The following is a 16,566-nucleotide window of genomic DNA, read 5'->3' as shown; positions in this document are numbered from 1 at the left end:
ATAATCCTTAATGCACTGTTTTTGTCAAGGGGTTTTCAGGAAAGCATTTTTCAATGACACAGCAGACAGGATTGTGTTTTTGATTCAAGGAACACATTGCCAAAGAMCCAGGGAGATCCRCAGCCTATATTCATTAAATCCCCATCTAGGTCCATCAGTATGTGTGCACAGATGACAGTTGAGATGACAGTTGAGTACAGCACARCATGCAGGAACAGAATCGTAGGTAATGCCTCCTCGTTCGTCACTGTGTGTGTATGTGTGTGTATTAGATGTACGCTTGACCTTGACCAGATTAATTCAGTATCTGTCACAATTGGTGACCTCAGCCATCCTTTCACCTGTCATCTCCCATCAGCCACTGGGTCYAGAGTGTTAACTGGCACTTGAAACATCTGTGCAAACTGATTGATAATGTGTACACTCCCGCTCAGCCAGTCAAAGCTCCACCCTGTCCTGGCACCCCAATTGTGGAACGAGCTTCCCCCTGAAGCTAGGACAGCAGAGTCTCTGCCCATCTTCCCCCTGAAGGTAGGACAGCAGAGTCTCTGCCCATCTTCCAAAAACAACTGAAACCATTCCTCTTCAAAGAATATCTTAAATAAGACATCTTAGTCTTCCCCCCTCGCCCCCCACCCAAAAAAAAAAAACTTCTGTATTGAGGCAAAATGTACTTACGACAACTGTGATATGTGGTTCTCACCTAGCTATCTTAAGATGAATGCACTTACTCTAAGTAGCTTTGGATAAAAGCATCTGCTAAATTGCTAAAATGTAACTATAAATTTCTAAGTGCCTTGACTAACCCACAGCTAGAGCTGCACTTGGCATGAACACGACATCTCAACAACATACCAGGAATGAACAAAATCACTTTCACTTTAAGGAATTTACCTTGAATTTCTTGGAGTGCCACGCTATTTATAGTAAATAAGCCTACCGGGGTTTTAACTCACCTGTGGTAAGGCCAGAAGCACGCTGAGGCCCCATGCCAGACCCAGCATCCTCTTGTTCCGGTGGTGGGAGTTGAGTGAGTCCAGCGGGTGCAGGATGGCGTGGTGCCTGTCCAGACTGACCACCACCAGGATGAAGGCTGACGAGTGCATGGCAAACAGCTTGAGGAAGCATAGCATCTTACACATGGCGTCTCCGCCATACCACTGCACCGTGATGTTCCAAATGGCGTCCAGTGGCATCACCACAAAGGTCATCATCAGGTCGGCGGCGGCCAGGCTCATGATGAGTGGTCGCAGGGAGGAAGCCAGGGCGCGGCCACGCCCGCCGGGCAACACTGACCAATTAATGCAAGGTTGCTGCAGGCAGCAAATAGGAAGAGGATAGGTGGCGCCGACACGGAATTGGGCAGCCGCGGGTGAATGGGTCTCCCAGTAAACCAGAGGGGGAAACTGGGACATTGTTTTTGAGAGGGCGGGTGCAATGACCCCGGGTTGCACCACTAATGGAGCCTCAGGAGGGACAGATGCAGCATCCTGGGTTGGAAAAGACAAGTTTATATGAATTGACTGTAGATAAAGTAAACATGTGACAGTGGGCAAAAAAGCTATTTAGCCAGCCACCAATTGGTTGCAAGTTCTCCCACTTAAAAAAGATGAGAGAGACCTGTAATTTTCCATTCATTAGGCAACTTCAACTATGACAGAACAAAATAGAGACAACAATCCAGAAAATCAACATGTAGGATTTTTAATGAATTTATTGCAAATTATGGTGGAAAATAAGTATTTGGTCACCTACAACCAAGCAAGATTTTTCTGGCTCTCACAGGACCTGTAACTTCTTCTTTAAGAGTGTCCTCTTGGTCCTCACTCAGTTACCTGTATTAATGGCACCTGTTTGAATTGTTATCAGTATTAAAGACACTGCCACAACTATCAAACCAGTCACACCAAACTCCACTATGCCAAGACCGAAGAGCTGTCAAAGGACACCAGAAACAAAATTGTAGACCGTGCACCAGGCTGGGAAGACTGATCCTGCAATAGGTAAGCAGCTTGGTTTGAAGAAATCAACTGTGGAGCAATTATAGGAAAGGAGACATACAAACCACTGATAATCTCCCTCGATCTGGGGCTCCACGCAAGATCTCACCCCGTGGGGTCAAAATGATCACAAGAACGGTGAGCAAAAATCCCAGAACCACACGGGGGACCTAGTGAATGACCTGCGGAGAGCTGGGACCAAAGTAACAAAGCCTACCACAGTAACACACTACGCCGCCAGGGACTAAAATCCTGCAGTGCAGACATGTCCTCCTGCTTAAGCCAGTACATGTCCAGGCCCGTCTGAAGTTTGCTAGAGAGCATTTGGATGATCCAGAAAAAGATTGGGAGAATGTCATATGGTCAGATGAAACCAAAATATAACTTTTTGGTAAAAACTCAACTCGTCGTTTGGAGGACAAAGATCTGGTTGCATCCAAAGAACACCATACTACTGTGAAGCATGGGGTGGAAACATCATGCTTTGGCTGTTTTTCTGCAAAGGACCAGGACGACTGATCCGTGTAAAGGAAAAATGAAGGGCCATGTATCGTGAGATTTTGAGTGAAAACCTCCTTCCATCAGCAAGGGCATTGAAGATGAAACGTGGCTGGGTCTTTCAGCATGACAATGATCCCAAACACACCGCCCGGCAATGAAGGGGTGGCTTCGTAAGAAGCATTTCAAGGTCCTGGAGTGGCCTAGCGGTCTCCAGATCTCAACCCCATAGAAAACTTTGGAGGGGAGTTGAAAGTCCGTGTTGCCCAGCAACAGCCCAAAACATCACTGCTCTAGAGGAGATCTCGCATGGAGGAATGGGCCAAAAACCAGCAACAGTTGTGAAAACCTTGTGAAGACTTACAGAAAACGTTTGACATCTGTCATTGCCAACAAAGGGTATATAACAAAGTATTGAGATAAACTTTTGTTATTGACCAAATACTTATTTTCCACCATAATTTGCTAATAAATTCATTGAAAATCCTACAGTGTGATTTTCTGGATTGTTGTCTCTCATTTTGTCTGTCATAGTTGAAGTGTAGCTATGATGAAAATTACAGGCCTCTCTCATCTTTTTAAGTGGGAGAAGTTGCACAATTGGTGGCTGACTAAATACTTTTTTGCCCCACTGTATATCCTTATCGTGATTACATACATTATTATCATATACACATAAAAGTTTTTATGCGCCGTCAGTTATTCTACATTGCTCTGGATAGGATAAGTGATTATTAATGTAAAATAAGACCTCATGCAACTGATAAACAGCATACACTACATTAATATGGTTGTTTTTCATTTCATCACTTAGTCCACCAACCAACTCATCAGAGAGAAGCGTACCCACTGGGCACACCACATCATTTCAACGTGGATAATTGGGTAATATTTGGTTGAGAAGTTYATCAGTGAGATTACAATATATATTCACCCACTCAAAAAGACAGCCAAAAGTTAGTTGAATTGCCAATGTGTTATCACTATGCTTTCAACCATCTAAAAGCACAACCAAATTCCAATGGAAAAACAATGTCTGATTTTTGGTTTAATTTTCATTTGGTTTAATTTTCACCCAAATGTGTATCACTGCACTTTCAACCATCTAAAAGCACAGTAAAGTTAAAATGGGAATACAATGTCAGATATTTAGTTTTTTAAATAATTAAAAAAAAAAAAAAACTTTTTTAGCCTTTATTTAACTAGGCAAGTCAGTTAAGAACAAATTCTTATTTACAATGACGGCCTACCCCGGCCAAACCCGGACGATGCTGGGCCAATATTGCACCGCTCTATGGAACTCCCAATCACKGCTGGATGTGATACAGCCTGGAATCGAACCAGGGACTGTAAGAAGAAATGTAAGAAGAAATATTACCCAAGAAGAAATGTATAGCTACAGTAATCTAAAAATGTGTTATCCCTGTGTTTAATTCATCTAATAGCAGAACCAAATGACCTGTATTGCAGTTGAGATTACATTAATGCCGTTCGAAWTTCTGTGCAGATTGTTACAGCAATTGTGAAGATCTCCATTGACCTGCAACGTCCTATGCATACTATCTTGAACATGCATGTTTTATATGATTACATAAGAAGAATTGTATAGCTACAGTAACCTAAAAATGTGCCAATGGATGTATTACTAATTTTAAGGTTGAATGTTACATTAGTTTGGAAGATAGCCTTAACTTTAGACTATTTACTGTATTACAAAAGTAATATTTAATTCTGTTTGGTTGACAAKTCAACCAAATATCAACATTTAAAGGAGATGTATATACTGCTTGGATAGTTAGAGCTAAGCCACTGTCTTAATCCATTTCTTTAACTTATATTTTTGGTTGAGTTGGAGACGTGAATCCAACATCTAATTTGTTAACTTGTGGACAAGTTAATAGGCTATTTATTGTATTTCAAAAGTGATATTGAATTGTTTTTGGTTGTAAATGCAACCAAATATCAACATTTGAAGAAGATGTATATTCTGCTTGGATAGTTCCATCTGTGCCACTGATTTAGTTTGGCTTTAATTCCAGTTTGTCTACAAATTAATAATTGATATGTTGGATTCATGTCTTCATACTTTAAATGCACCTTAAATTAAGTTGGTATTGTCTATTCTTTGTTGAATTCTGGGTTTAATTGAAACAATAGCGGTTGATGACTTCCCAAATGCTATACAGGCCTCAATAGCATCACTGATGTTATATGAMTGATAAAGTATGGTCACATTTCARTTGCTCTGTTAAACCTACCCTGTGGAATGACTTTGATAGCAACACTGAATCTATTTAGTTTTAAGTGGAGACTTCCCAACAATATTTCTCATGACTGCACATTAGTAATAGTCAGTGACAAATATCATAGCTAAACAGGGCTGGGATTGGTTAAAAGCTTAAAACCCTGGATGGGAGACCAAAGGGTAGATTCTCCAGTAGGAGGTACTGCCCAGCCTATTGTTGTTTTCTGACAGTGGATTTTTTAARGTTGAAGATCTGACGTCGTTTTAAAGGTACAAATTCAACATATTTTACACACGGTTTGTCTATGTTTAAATTTGGTTACCATAATGACATAATCCTGAGGCTGAAATTTCACCCTCAAAACCACAATTGATGACTTTTTAAAAATCCAATGTATTTTACACGCAGATTCCACATCACAATACGTTGACAAATTAAGTTGAAACAACGTTGATTCAGCCAGTTTGTGCATGGTGCGTAATGGCATCAAGATGATAAACAATTATCCGAATGACAGAATCGCACGGTGACATATTGTAATCTCCTGGTAATCAGAATATGACGCTGCCTGTTATTGCTCAACTATACACAGAAGGCCAGTGGAGATGTATGGGTATTCAACACACTGTTTTGTCACTAATGAGACATGAGGCAGCCTCCCCTGCTAATAACAAACCTCTGCGGTATAACTCACACAGTAATCGCACCAGCGTTGCATCTTCCCTACTCATAACTGCTGTTTTTATGGCTCTAGTTGGCCTCCCAAATATCCCTCTATTCTGTTAGCTAGACACAGGTTTGGCATGTCAGCTAAACTCTTGCCCAGTGTAACATATTTATCTGAAGTCTTGAACACTAGGAAAATGGCCATATTGATGCTACTGTACTTTTCATAACAGATGTTTGGTGGTTTGGTGCTTGAATGGAAGGCTCTGTGTGGAATTGGACTTGGGATAAATGCTCTGTATTGAAAAAACAGACATTAAATCCTATGCTTAATAAGCAATACCGGACCTAGTGTTTCAAATAGGCTGTAGTGTTGGTGAGAAGCATTGCAATCATTACTTTGGAAAACAGTGATCCAACCTGATCCGATTKTGTGACCCCAATTGGGWTGTAATAGAGGCCTACCTACCAGTAAATAACCACGTTGACTCTGACCATGATGGATCTGTTTTTATACCACTTTATGGCCAATGCAATCAGCSCACACACAGAGCACAATAACCTGGCCTGTGTTGTGTCCTAGCCCCAGAGGACTGCAATCAGTGCCCTATAGCATCATTGTGTGCACTGTTTGTGGACTGTGATTCATAATGGCACAGTGACGTACAGTACACAATGGTGGGGGAGCGAGATGTCTTTGCACATAAAAGTGTAATGACAAAGCCTCAAAGTGAGAGGCTGATCCAGGAGGACTTCATGTATATCACACACATATCAGAGGTAATAAGGTTGGAAATAGGATTATGATAGAATGATCAGATAAATGATCTGTATTCATCATCATTCATTTGATCTTACAGCATAATATCAAATGAGATAAGATGATCAGACAGTATGTCACAGTGACTATACATCTTCTCTTAGCAAGTGCAATAGATTTAAACACCACCAATCAACAATCGTCAAAACATTATTAACGAGTACTCAAACACATGAACTGTTCACCTAGAGTAAGATGGAATGACACTGAACCTGGAAACACAAAAAGCCAGTGTTGTTTAGGCTACATGTGCCGTCTGCCTGCTGACTATTGGCTTGAAAGTCGATGTAGAGGACTGCAGAGCCTGACCTCCCCCACTCCAGAGCTGTCAACACCCTCTCCAAACACATTGCCCTGTGAATACTAAAGAAGAAGAAGATCATGTGTTTCTACAGCAGGGACATTGGGACAGGGAGACTTCTGCTATCCGCCAGAGAGAAATGTCACACCAGAATGTGCCGAAAAAGTAAACTGGTGCAACGGATTCCTCATTAGCTCATTTAGTTTGTCAGCCTACCCTGGMAATGAATGGAGTTTATAAATCTTTTACAAAGGGCATTGTCATGTGTAATGACTCATATGCAGAGATGGTGTTCGTTCTTGGTTTGTAACACAGGGAAAGGCACATTAGATTGATATACTGGTCATTTTCAGCCTCTTCTGACCATGACTTGTTTCTATTCGGCCCCGTCAGATCCCCGATGGCCCCAGTACTGATGCTGAGAACATTGACACAGCACTGCACTTAAAGTAGCAGCACAAAGACAACCTTTCTCYTTGTCTCCCTGATATAGAATACCCAACCATATCCCCCTTTCAGTTTAGATGACCTTGGACCAAGTGTGTGTGTCCTATGCCACACACACACTCCCTCTATCACTTTGTCTCTCTCACCATCTCACTTTAATTAATTCAACATTAATTATGCCTTTCCTATGCCACACACACACACTTTCTCACCATCTCACTCTCATTAACTAAGTCTTTCAACGCTGATCCTCACTCTGTCTCCTCTCAATATGTTAACATATTCAAAATGAAGTCTTGAATGGGTGTTAATCATGTAATAGAATMAGTTATTTTTAGTGTCTGTTCTCCCATCCACTGAAGAATCACTGACACCGGCACGCGAAGGTGTCTGAAGGACATTGGGATCAAGTTCCACGCAGTAAATCGATCATCCCAGCATGCACCAGTAGCCTACTAGGGACTAGGGCAGTGTTTACAGTGTACATTCATGAATAATTTTTTGGCGTCACTGCAAAGCGGTGGTAATATAAYTCCTATATCGAAACCCCGAGCCGTTCTACTCTTGAGCAAGGCAGTTAACCCCCAACAACTACTCCCCGTYCGCCGTGAACGTTGTAAGGCAGCTCRCCGCACCTATCTGATTCAGAGGGGTTGGGTTAAATGCGGAAGACATATTTCGGTTGGCGTCACTGCTTTTGCTATATTGGTGTGTGTGCAAGGTAAAACGTCGCGGTCGATTCAGAAACTGCASCAATCTGATGGATGGGTCAATGGGATTATAAACTTTAAGTGGAGGGAAAAACCTTTTAACCTAACCTTTGAAAATGAAAGGTAAAAAAATGAAAGTATAAGACCTATATATTTGTAACGTTTTGCCTTTATATTTTGGAAATGTGTTTGTTTTCATGGAGTAACTGGACAAGAAGCGTAGATATGCAGGGATATTGCATATTTTATTCTATTGATTGTTTCGTACAATATAGTCCTTTAACAAATTAGGATATTTATTGATTGTTATGCCACTATAATGTAGGCTATACAACAGTTAGTCCAATTAGTCCAATTAATCCTATAACACGTTTATGTAMGCTAGTCATCTGTCCACATAATGACAACATGCAGTGAGATATATTACAGGACTATGRTCACTCTTACCTTGTTTAACGCTCAACTCACTTGGAATGCGCGCATTCCTCACAATATGCCACAAAGCACACTTTCTCTCTGATACAATGTCGTCTATTCCAATTGATCAGCTAAGCCGTCATGCAATGAAATATATGTATTATCTTCAGTTACCGCAGCATCAAAAATATTTGAAAACCAAAATTACGTATTCGTCTCCAAAGTAGGCCTACAACAATTTCAGCGTTTCGGTTGATCCATCTTTCACTCAGTTTTKTTTTTGTATATGTCAATATCCATGGGAGTTTCCCAAATTGTCCAATGTCCAATCCTTGTCGGGCTCTGAGGTTGGTGAAATAGGTTCTGCAGCTACAGTGCAGTTCAACAGACCACTCTATCCCACTACTTGCGTTCCTCAAAAATAGACATGGGGAGGGGAGCTGTCCATACACGCAGGTGCTGAAGTGCTGAAAATAAACCTGGTGCATCAAAAGCATAGACTACAGATTATTTGGCAATACTGATTTGCAGGCGCGTGCACAAATATGGGTCTACCTGTGTCAGAACACCTGTCCCTTTTCCCTCCTACTTGCCAAATGTTCTTTTGTGTGGTGGTATAATTTTATATTTTTTGTATACAGTTTTTGTCATTGTTGTTCTGAACCCACTTCCACCTAGTCGTCGTGATGACGTCAAATTCGCCACCCCACACCCCCACCCCCACCCCCACCCCAACCGTTGGTCTGCCTTGTATGGAGCTCATGTGAGCCCGGTTGTGACTTTTTCCCAGTCTGCCCTGTATGGAGATTAGTGCTGAGCGATTAGGGCTTTCTGAGGTAGGTTCGGTTTCTTTTTTTAGACATTAAATTCACTATGCATTYTGTGGGTCGAATGTTATAACAACACAGAATAAAACAATTAAAAGTAAAATAAATACATATAAAAAAAACTAAAAAAACCGACATGTTCTGTATATATATCATGTTAGTGATGCCCATTACTGCTTATCACTTACTAACCACATTTTATTAAAGTAAAGTAATGTGAATAAATTGTTTTATTTGATTACTTTATTATTTAATTCCAAGTCATCATCTCATCTCTATAGACCTGCTGCCTATGCAGTCTGACAAAAATCAACATTTTAGTAGTTCTTCAAAGTAAATAAGACATACTTTATTGACTGCTGAATGCCAAGTATCAATCACCCCGTGTCTGCTCCACACCGTTCTTATTATAGCTCAGTGCTTCACACAGACCGYACAAGTATGCAGGTGCGCAATGGATTATTGTCATTGTAGTTAATTACCATGTTTTCTGTGCTAATGTATGTAGAATATTGGGCTGTTGGAAACTAAACCTACTACATTGCATAGTTCAGGCTTGATCCGATTTATCCCTACATAAACTGCGCATTGAGCTCACAAAAAAAAAAACGAACAAAATGGAATTCAAATCATTTAAACGTACATTGGTCAATTAGTTGTTTAAAAACCAAAAAATAACCGACATTTCGGTTAATTGCTCAGCACTCATGGAGATTGCGCTTGCCCAGTATCCAAACATGCATGGCTTGAAATGCAGTCACTGGTGGAGCGTCTGTAGCAAGCTAACTAGTTTAAATATAAACAGTAATGCCAGAGCAGCATAACATTTGATTCACACATCAATTTTCGATCTGGATGGCTGATAGCCTATGTGCAGCAGCACTTCATCATGCATTTCCTTATACAATCATAGCAGCGGGAACCTGGCGTGCATGCGCCCGGCCCACCACAGGAGTCGCTAGAGCACAATGGGACAAGGAAATCTCGGCCTGCCAAACCCTCTCCTAACCCGGACAACGCTGGGCCAATTGTGCGCTGCCTCGTGGGTCTCCCAGTCACAGCCAGCTGTGACACAGCCTGGGATCGAAACCGGGTCTGTAGTGACGCCTCAAGCATGGCGATGCAGTGCCTTAGACCACTGCACCACTCGAGAGGCCCCCGCAAATTGATTTTAACAAACAATTGGTCCCCCCAAAAATGCGGCCCTCCATTGAATTTCGAAATCCCGATGTGGCCCTCGAGCCAAAAAGTTTGCCCACCCTTGGCCTATAGTATAGGCTATGGATCATTTTATTGAGACCACACTAGGCACACTTGATATTGCACACCCAGCAYATAATCAGGGATGAGGGGCATCATACTAATTCTAAAACACTGAGCAATATGACATTTAATCGATTACAAATTACATGACCCTCCCCTGGACTAAAAAAAGAAAGAAATAAGTAAATAAAAAAGACTAAACCCTCCCACTGACTGAAATTGAAAAAGCATGACCCTCCTCTGGGTAACAATGGTACATTTACACCTCTCCCTACATTGAAATACATTTGCAAAAGTTAGAGAACTACTGTCTGTTCAGTAAGAAATGAAATAATAATATAAATATATATATTTTTTGTTTAAATTGAGTTGAGCAGGGGGTGCCCTTTTCCATGTTGAGTATCTGCCCTCTGAAAGGTCTGTGAAGTCAAAAAAAAAGAAAGGAATGTTTACTCGCYTTCAGATTGAAAATGATCCGACCACGTTTTATTAACCATTTAAATCAAACCAGTTTATTAACCAGTTAATCAAAGATCATGAGATATATTAGGATGAGATTCGATAGAGACCGACTCCGAAGAGTCAGAAGTTACGACAGCACTTTGTCAATAAAAGGCAGGATTTTATTGACTAGTTGGGCAAAGTAAACTTGAGCCTACATCATGAGTGACGCATGTTTCCCTGCGCGTTGTTGGCATCATTTCTACATTGCCACTCAAAAGCGGCAAAGSATGTGATTATGCGTATAGTTAAAAAAAAGAATACAATTTTTTAGTGAACAATCTGTTTGAAAGTGTCATTAAGATCTCCATCAAACCCTTTCATTCATGTAGCTTCAATTGTAGACCTATTATCAATCCATGTGATGGGTAAAGCTTACACTTTAGTTAGAACACTCTTTACCATAAACAAATGCATGGAATGTGTTTTCTTTACAATAGATTGACTCTTGCCATCCCCAATTTGACTTGTGAAAACTGTGAACGTGACCTCTGCCATAGCTGAGGCATAATGAAAATGTTTCATTAACATGTTTAACAAGTCGATTGAAGCGGCCAAGTTTAATTTACCCTCCATTTGCATTTAATTAAAGGTTAGGCCTATTTTCTCAAAGTGTGCCCTTTAGGAAAACCAATTCAAAACAGATTGTGTGCTTGTTCTTTTGTGTGTTCTCTTGTAGCAATGATCAACGACGATGGCTTTGTTAAGACTTGGGGTGACTCATAATTTACAAAGGATCAGAGTTAAATACTTCAAAAACAGATTACATTTATTTCAAATTGTACAACCATGATTCAAGAGAAGAGCAGAATTAAGTTAGCATGATCAAATAAATGATACACAATATGACAATRTTAGAATATTGACTACCAAGATACCTTGAAATAAGGCAACAGTAAACATGTCATCCCCCACAAATGACTAACGTATGTAGAAGTTGATTACTATAGCCCCCTTCCCCCAGGCCCAATAAGTGTAATTTTGTCAATGCCAGATCTCTATGGCATGACTAATCATTCACCCAAATTTCATCAAAATTGGGCCAGTGGTGTCTGAGATATCGTGTGGGTTAGCTCATARCCCTAAACATGTGTGCCAAATTTCATCACTAAGTCAAACAGATCAACAGATATACACCCGTTATAGCGCCYCCGCAAGGTCGATATGAATGTTCTTGCATATGTTGAGTCTTGACAGTGTTTGCAACATGTGTACCAAATTCTGTTACAATATGAATATCCTTGACTGATTTATATGCAGTTGTGCCAGACCACACCCACGTGAATGTTTATTGGTCAATAGCGGCCATGTTGTTTTAGCTACCAGTCTGGAAAATTTTACATAGAGAGATCGTTTTCCATAAATGCCACATATCAAGTTTTGTGCAGATCGGTCATTCAGGTAACAGAAGAGTAGCGTTAACTGTTCTTCACACAATTCAAAATAGCATAAAATCCATCATGGCGGAACTTATGGGTCCCGAGACAAACTTGTTCCTTGTGAAGACAGGGACCGATCGACTAAATTTCATGACTTAAGGGGTGAGGGACGTGACCTTTCAAAGTTTGCATTTTCAATCTCGTTACAGAGCCACCATCTGGCCAATCAGTGTAATTTTCTAAATGCCGTAACGCTATGGCAAGACGCATCATTCACCCAAGTTTAGTCAAAACCGGGTGRTGTCTGAGATATCGCTTGTGACTAACATATGAACCTACTAWCGGACGGAAACAGATCCACAGTGCCTTCCCCGATTTCATTGTGGGGGACAATGACCAGCATACACACAGAGATTGTTTGGAAGACAAATGCAATGACAAGGCAACACTTGTACGTGCAGGAGATGAGACAGACAATATTATAGAGTAGCACTTACTTACATGTGCATTAGTATTTTTTATACCAATTTGCAAAGAGCAGATTTTACCCATAGAAATACACTCAATAGAGTCATTACTATGAATACTTTCAATTAACCAACCACATTAGCCTGGACTTGCATCTAGTCACATGACCGTGCAGATTTGAGACCTCCGTTTCTTTAACAGGGGTATGGTCTCTTCATTATCTGACGCAGCAGTGGGTGAAACTTCGGAGCTCTCGGACAATGGAGTCTCACTAAAACACATGATACGTGTTCAGTCAGTATCAATGATTACTCAAACCAAAGCCGATCACTGGCAATAACTCACAGACAAACATTATGTACCTGTTAGTCTGTGTTGTCATCGGTTTAATGCTCTGATATAAATGCTCGCCTACAGAGGGATTATAACAAACAGTAAAAATTGTTTGAYCAAAGCTTTTGATAACATAGCCATTACTTTCTTGTAACATGTGCAGAATGTGGATGAAAAAAAAAAAAATGATAGTGTTATTTTAACATGCTAGTGGTCCTCTGTCCAAATAAGGACTACTTAGCCCACACACTAGTTATAGCTAGTAGCTAGCTACTTCCCCAATGGGAGATTTGTAAAAAAGTTCATGTTGTGCACCCGTGTCTCAGGTTAAGATTGAGGGGAGTGGTTCTTACTCTGCTGGGTGAGTACAGGGTGGTTTGATGGGTCCTGGTTCTGGTAATGGGGGTCGGGCTGCTCATATGTATTATTCAGGTTCCTYGAGGTGAGAGGAAGAGGCACGCTCAAACATGATCATCTCAAAAATAACTTTTCAAMAATAATTTAAATGACAAGCAGCAGTGTAACATTGGCCACACACACACAGCAATGCCAAGTTAAAGGCATCTTAGATATATGGTTTCTCTGGGAACGGGAGAACAAACATAGTGCAGCTATGCAGAAATGAGTGTGTGTTTACAGGGGGATGGTAGTGAATCATCAGTGGAAGCCAAGGTCATCCCCATGCAGATTAATTATGTATGGGGTTTTGTTTTCTCTGCTGGTGCTCTTATGATATATCTGTGACTGGCTAATGACTCTCCATTTCCCCATGATTCTATTCTTCTCTGCAGAGCAGACACTCCCAGAGCTCATTTTCTTCAGTGTAATTTAAGAAAACCCAATAGGTGTTTATACCTTAACGACATTCTGCAAAAATAAACAATTTAAGAGGCCGGAGTCTGGTGGCACGAAATGAAAACGTGTTTGATTTTCCAGTGCGCTAATCACAACAAGTAAAATTACCCTGGGTTTATTTATGGGTTGTCTGGATGGGTGTTATTGGGCTATGCACGTGTGTATAATGGTGCAGCTATGTACACTACCGTTCAAAAGTTTGGGGTCACTTAGAAATGTCCTTGTTTTTGAAAGAAAAGCACATTTTTTGTCCATTAAAATAACATCAAATTGATCAGAAATACAGTGTAGACATTGTTAATGATGTAAATTTCTCGCATGGAACCGCCTTCATTTCTCAGAACAAGAATAGACTGACGAGTTTCAGAAGAAAGTTATTTGTTTCTGGCCATTTTGAGCCTGTAATCAAACCCACAAATGCTGATGCTCCAGATACTCAACTAGTCTAAAGAAGGCCAGTTTTATTGCTTCTTTAATCAGAACAACAGTTTTCAACTGTGCTAGCATAATTGAAAAAGGGTTTCTAATGATCAATTAGCCTTTTAAAATGATAAACTTGGATTAGCTAACACAACGTGCCATTGGAACACAGGAGTGATGGTTGCTGATAATGGGCCTCTGTACGCCTATGTAGATATTCCATTAAAAATCAGCTGGTTCCGGCTACAATAGTCATTTACAACATTAACAAATGTCTACACTGTATTTCTGATCAATTTGATGTTATTCTAATGGACAAAAAATGTGCTTTTCTTTCAAAAACAAGGACATTTCTAAGTGACCCAAACTTTTGAACGGTAGTGTATGTGTGCTAATATGTACAGTAAATTAGTGATAATGTGCACCGAGTGAGCCTGTATGATGATGTTTACAGTGTGTGTGTGTTAAATGCCCTTCCTGTTTGCCCCTGGCAGCACAGTCCGATAGCCCGGCTGCTCAGTGAGAGATCCCGTCACCGGTGACTGGGAGTCACCTGCTTCTCCTATGGTCACTGTGTGTGCCTGTTCTCCATCTGGCTCCGGGGCTTCCTCCTCCTTCCCCMGCTSTCCYGTAGACACCTCTGCTGAGCCAGCTCCACTSACTATGGAACAACAGCCCAGTCAGTACACAGGAGATAAAACTGTAMAAACACATGAGTACACTTACAAGTTCTACAAGAGAGTTGAAAGTGGCTTGAAATGGAACCATTTTTCACAGTCAACATATAAGCTGAAGGTCCTCACCTTGGGGCTCATTCTTTGCCCTATGGCCATTCAGAACAGCTTTTCTATTTTGAGTGTGTAGACGAGGGCCGAGACATCTCTATGCAGAGTGTAGTGATGGTTTTCACGCAACAAGTGGCTTGAAATGGAACCATTTTTCACAGTCAACATATAAGCTGAAGGTCCTCACCTTGGGGCTCATTCTTTGCCCTATGGCCATTCAGAACAGCTTTTCTATTTTGAGTGTGTAGACGAGGGCCGAGACATCTCTATGCAGAGTGTAGTGATGGTGTTAAATGCCCTTCCTGTTTGCCCCTGGCAGCACAGTCCGATAGCCCGCTGCTCAGTGAGAGATCCCGTCACCGTGACTGGGAGTCACCTGCTTTCTCCTATGGTCACTGTGGTGTGCCTGTTCTCCATCTGGCTCGGGCTTCCTTCCTCCTTCCCCGGCTTTCCAGTAGACACCCTGCTGAGCCAGCCTCACTGACTAATGGAAACAACAGCCAGTCAGTACACAGGAGATAAAACTGTTAAAACACATGAGTACACTTACAAGTTCTACAAGAGAGTGAAAGTGGCTTGAATGGACCATTTTTCAACAGTCAACATAATAAAGCTGAAGGTCCTCACCTTGGGGCTCATTCTTGCCCTATGGCCATTCAGAAACAGCTTTTCTAAATTTTGAGTGTGTAGACGAGGGCCCGAGACATCTCTATGCAGAGTGTAGTGAATGGTTTCACGCAAGCAGGCACATCACACACCACACACACAGACACACACACACACACACAACACACACACGACACAACAACACACACACACACACACACACACACACACACACACACACACACACACACACACCACACACACACACACACACACACACACACACACACACACACACACACACAACATTATAGTTTCCCACCAACAGACCAGAAGATGTTTGATATATTATCTGGTTATAGTGTTGATATTAACTAGATACTGGCTGATAAACAAATCAGTTTGTTTTCCTGCAACTGAGTATGATGGTCAGAAATGTGGTGGTCCAGACAGTACCTACCTGGGGTTTTCCAGGGGGTGATCAGTGACAGCCTGTGTTGCAGGGCCTCACTCAGCTTGTTGACCAGACGCTCCTGGACCGAGCTGGACGAGTCCTGGAAATGAAGAAGGCGGTTAACCAACGTTATATGGTCTGATAAGGTCTGAGCACCATACATAACTGAAAAAGTATATTCTATTGAGGATCGATTGTATGGGTTGGTGTATTTGTAGTAGTGACCTCTTTACCTTGCAATTTGACAGTAACCCAGAGCTTGTTTGTAGTAGGGTGGCTCTCTCCAGGTCTCTCAACTTAAATCGAGCTTCCCTAAACACTCACAAGTCTGCCATTGGCCCTTATAGTCATCTAGAGATTATATATATATATATATATATATTATATATATATATATATATATATATATTATATATATGAGAGTTAGAGAGAGAAAAGGGGAGGAAGAAAGATAAATATAAGGAGACATTGAGAAAGTTGGGTAAACAAGGGAGAAAGAGAGAGAGAGACTTAAGTGTCAAAAGGGTCAATGGATGTAAAGAGTCATTAATAGTTTGTTCAAACATTTAG

General features: G+C 41.0%; 1 protein-coding gene and 1 pseudogene across 1 annotated transcript in view; both read right to left on the bottom strand.

Annotated features, from left to right (window-relative positions):
- The window catches only part of LOC111958652 (gonadotropin-releasing hormone II receptor-like), a 3,909-nt pseudogene extending 2,494 nt beyond the window's left edge, over window positions 1-1,415 (bottom strand).
- Window positions 1,416-11,439: 10,024 nt separating this feature from the next.
- The window catches only part of LOC111959131 (tetratricopeptide repeat protein 24), a 9,317-nt gene continuing 4,190 nt past the window's right edge, over window positions 11,440-16,566 (bottom strand). Inside the window, 8 exon segments of the mRNA XM_070437328.1 lie at window positions 11,440-12,814; window positions 12,906-12,954; window positions 13,230-13,312; window positions 14,705-14,910; window positions 15,448-15,460; window positions 15,918-16,096; window positions 16,230-16,306; window positions 16,309-16,347. Coding sequence (XP_070293429.1) covers window positions 12,703-12,814; window positions 12,906-12,954; window positions 13,230-13,312; window positions 14,705-14,910; window positions 15,448-15,460; window positions 15,918-16,096; window positions 16,230-16,306; window positions 16,309-16,347 — 758 coding nt within the window. The 3' untranslated portion in view covers window positions 11,440-12,702.

Source organism: Salvelinus sp. IW2-2015, linkage group LG35 (assembly GCF_002910315.2).
Source record: "Salvelinus sp. IW2-2015 linkage group LG35, ASM291031v2, whole genome shotgun sequence".
Taxonomy (NCBI): Eukaryota; Metazoa; Chordata; class Actinopteri; order Salmoniformes; family Salmonidae; genus Salvelinus; species Salvelinus sp. IW2-2015.
The sequence above is the reverse complement of the archived record's forward strand: the minus strand, read 5'-3'. Positions and strand labels throughout refer to the sequence as shown.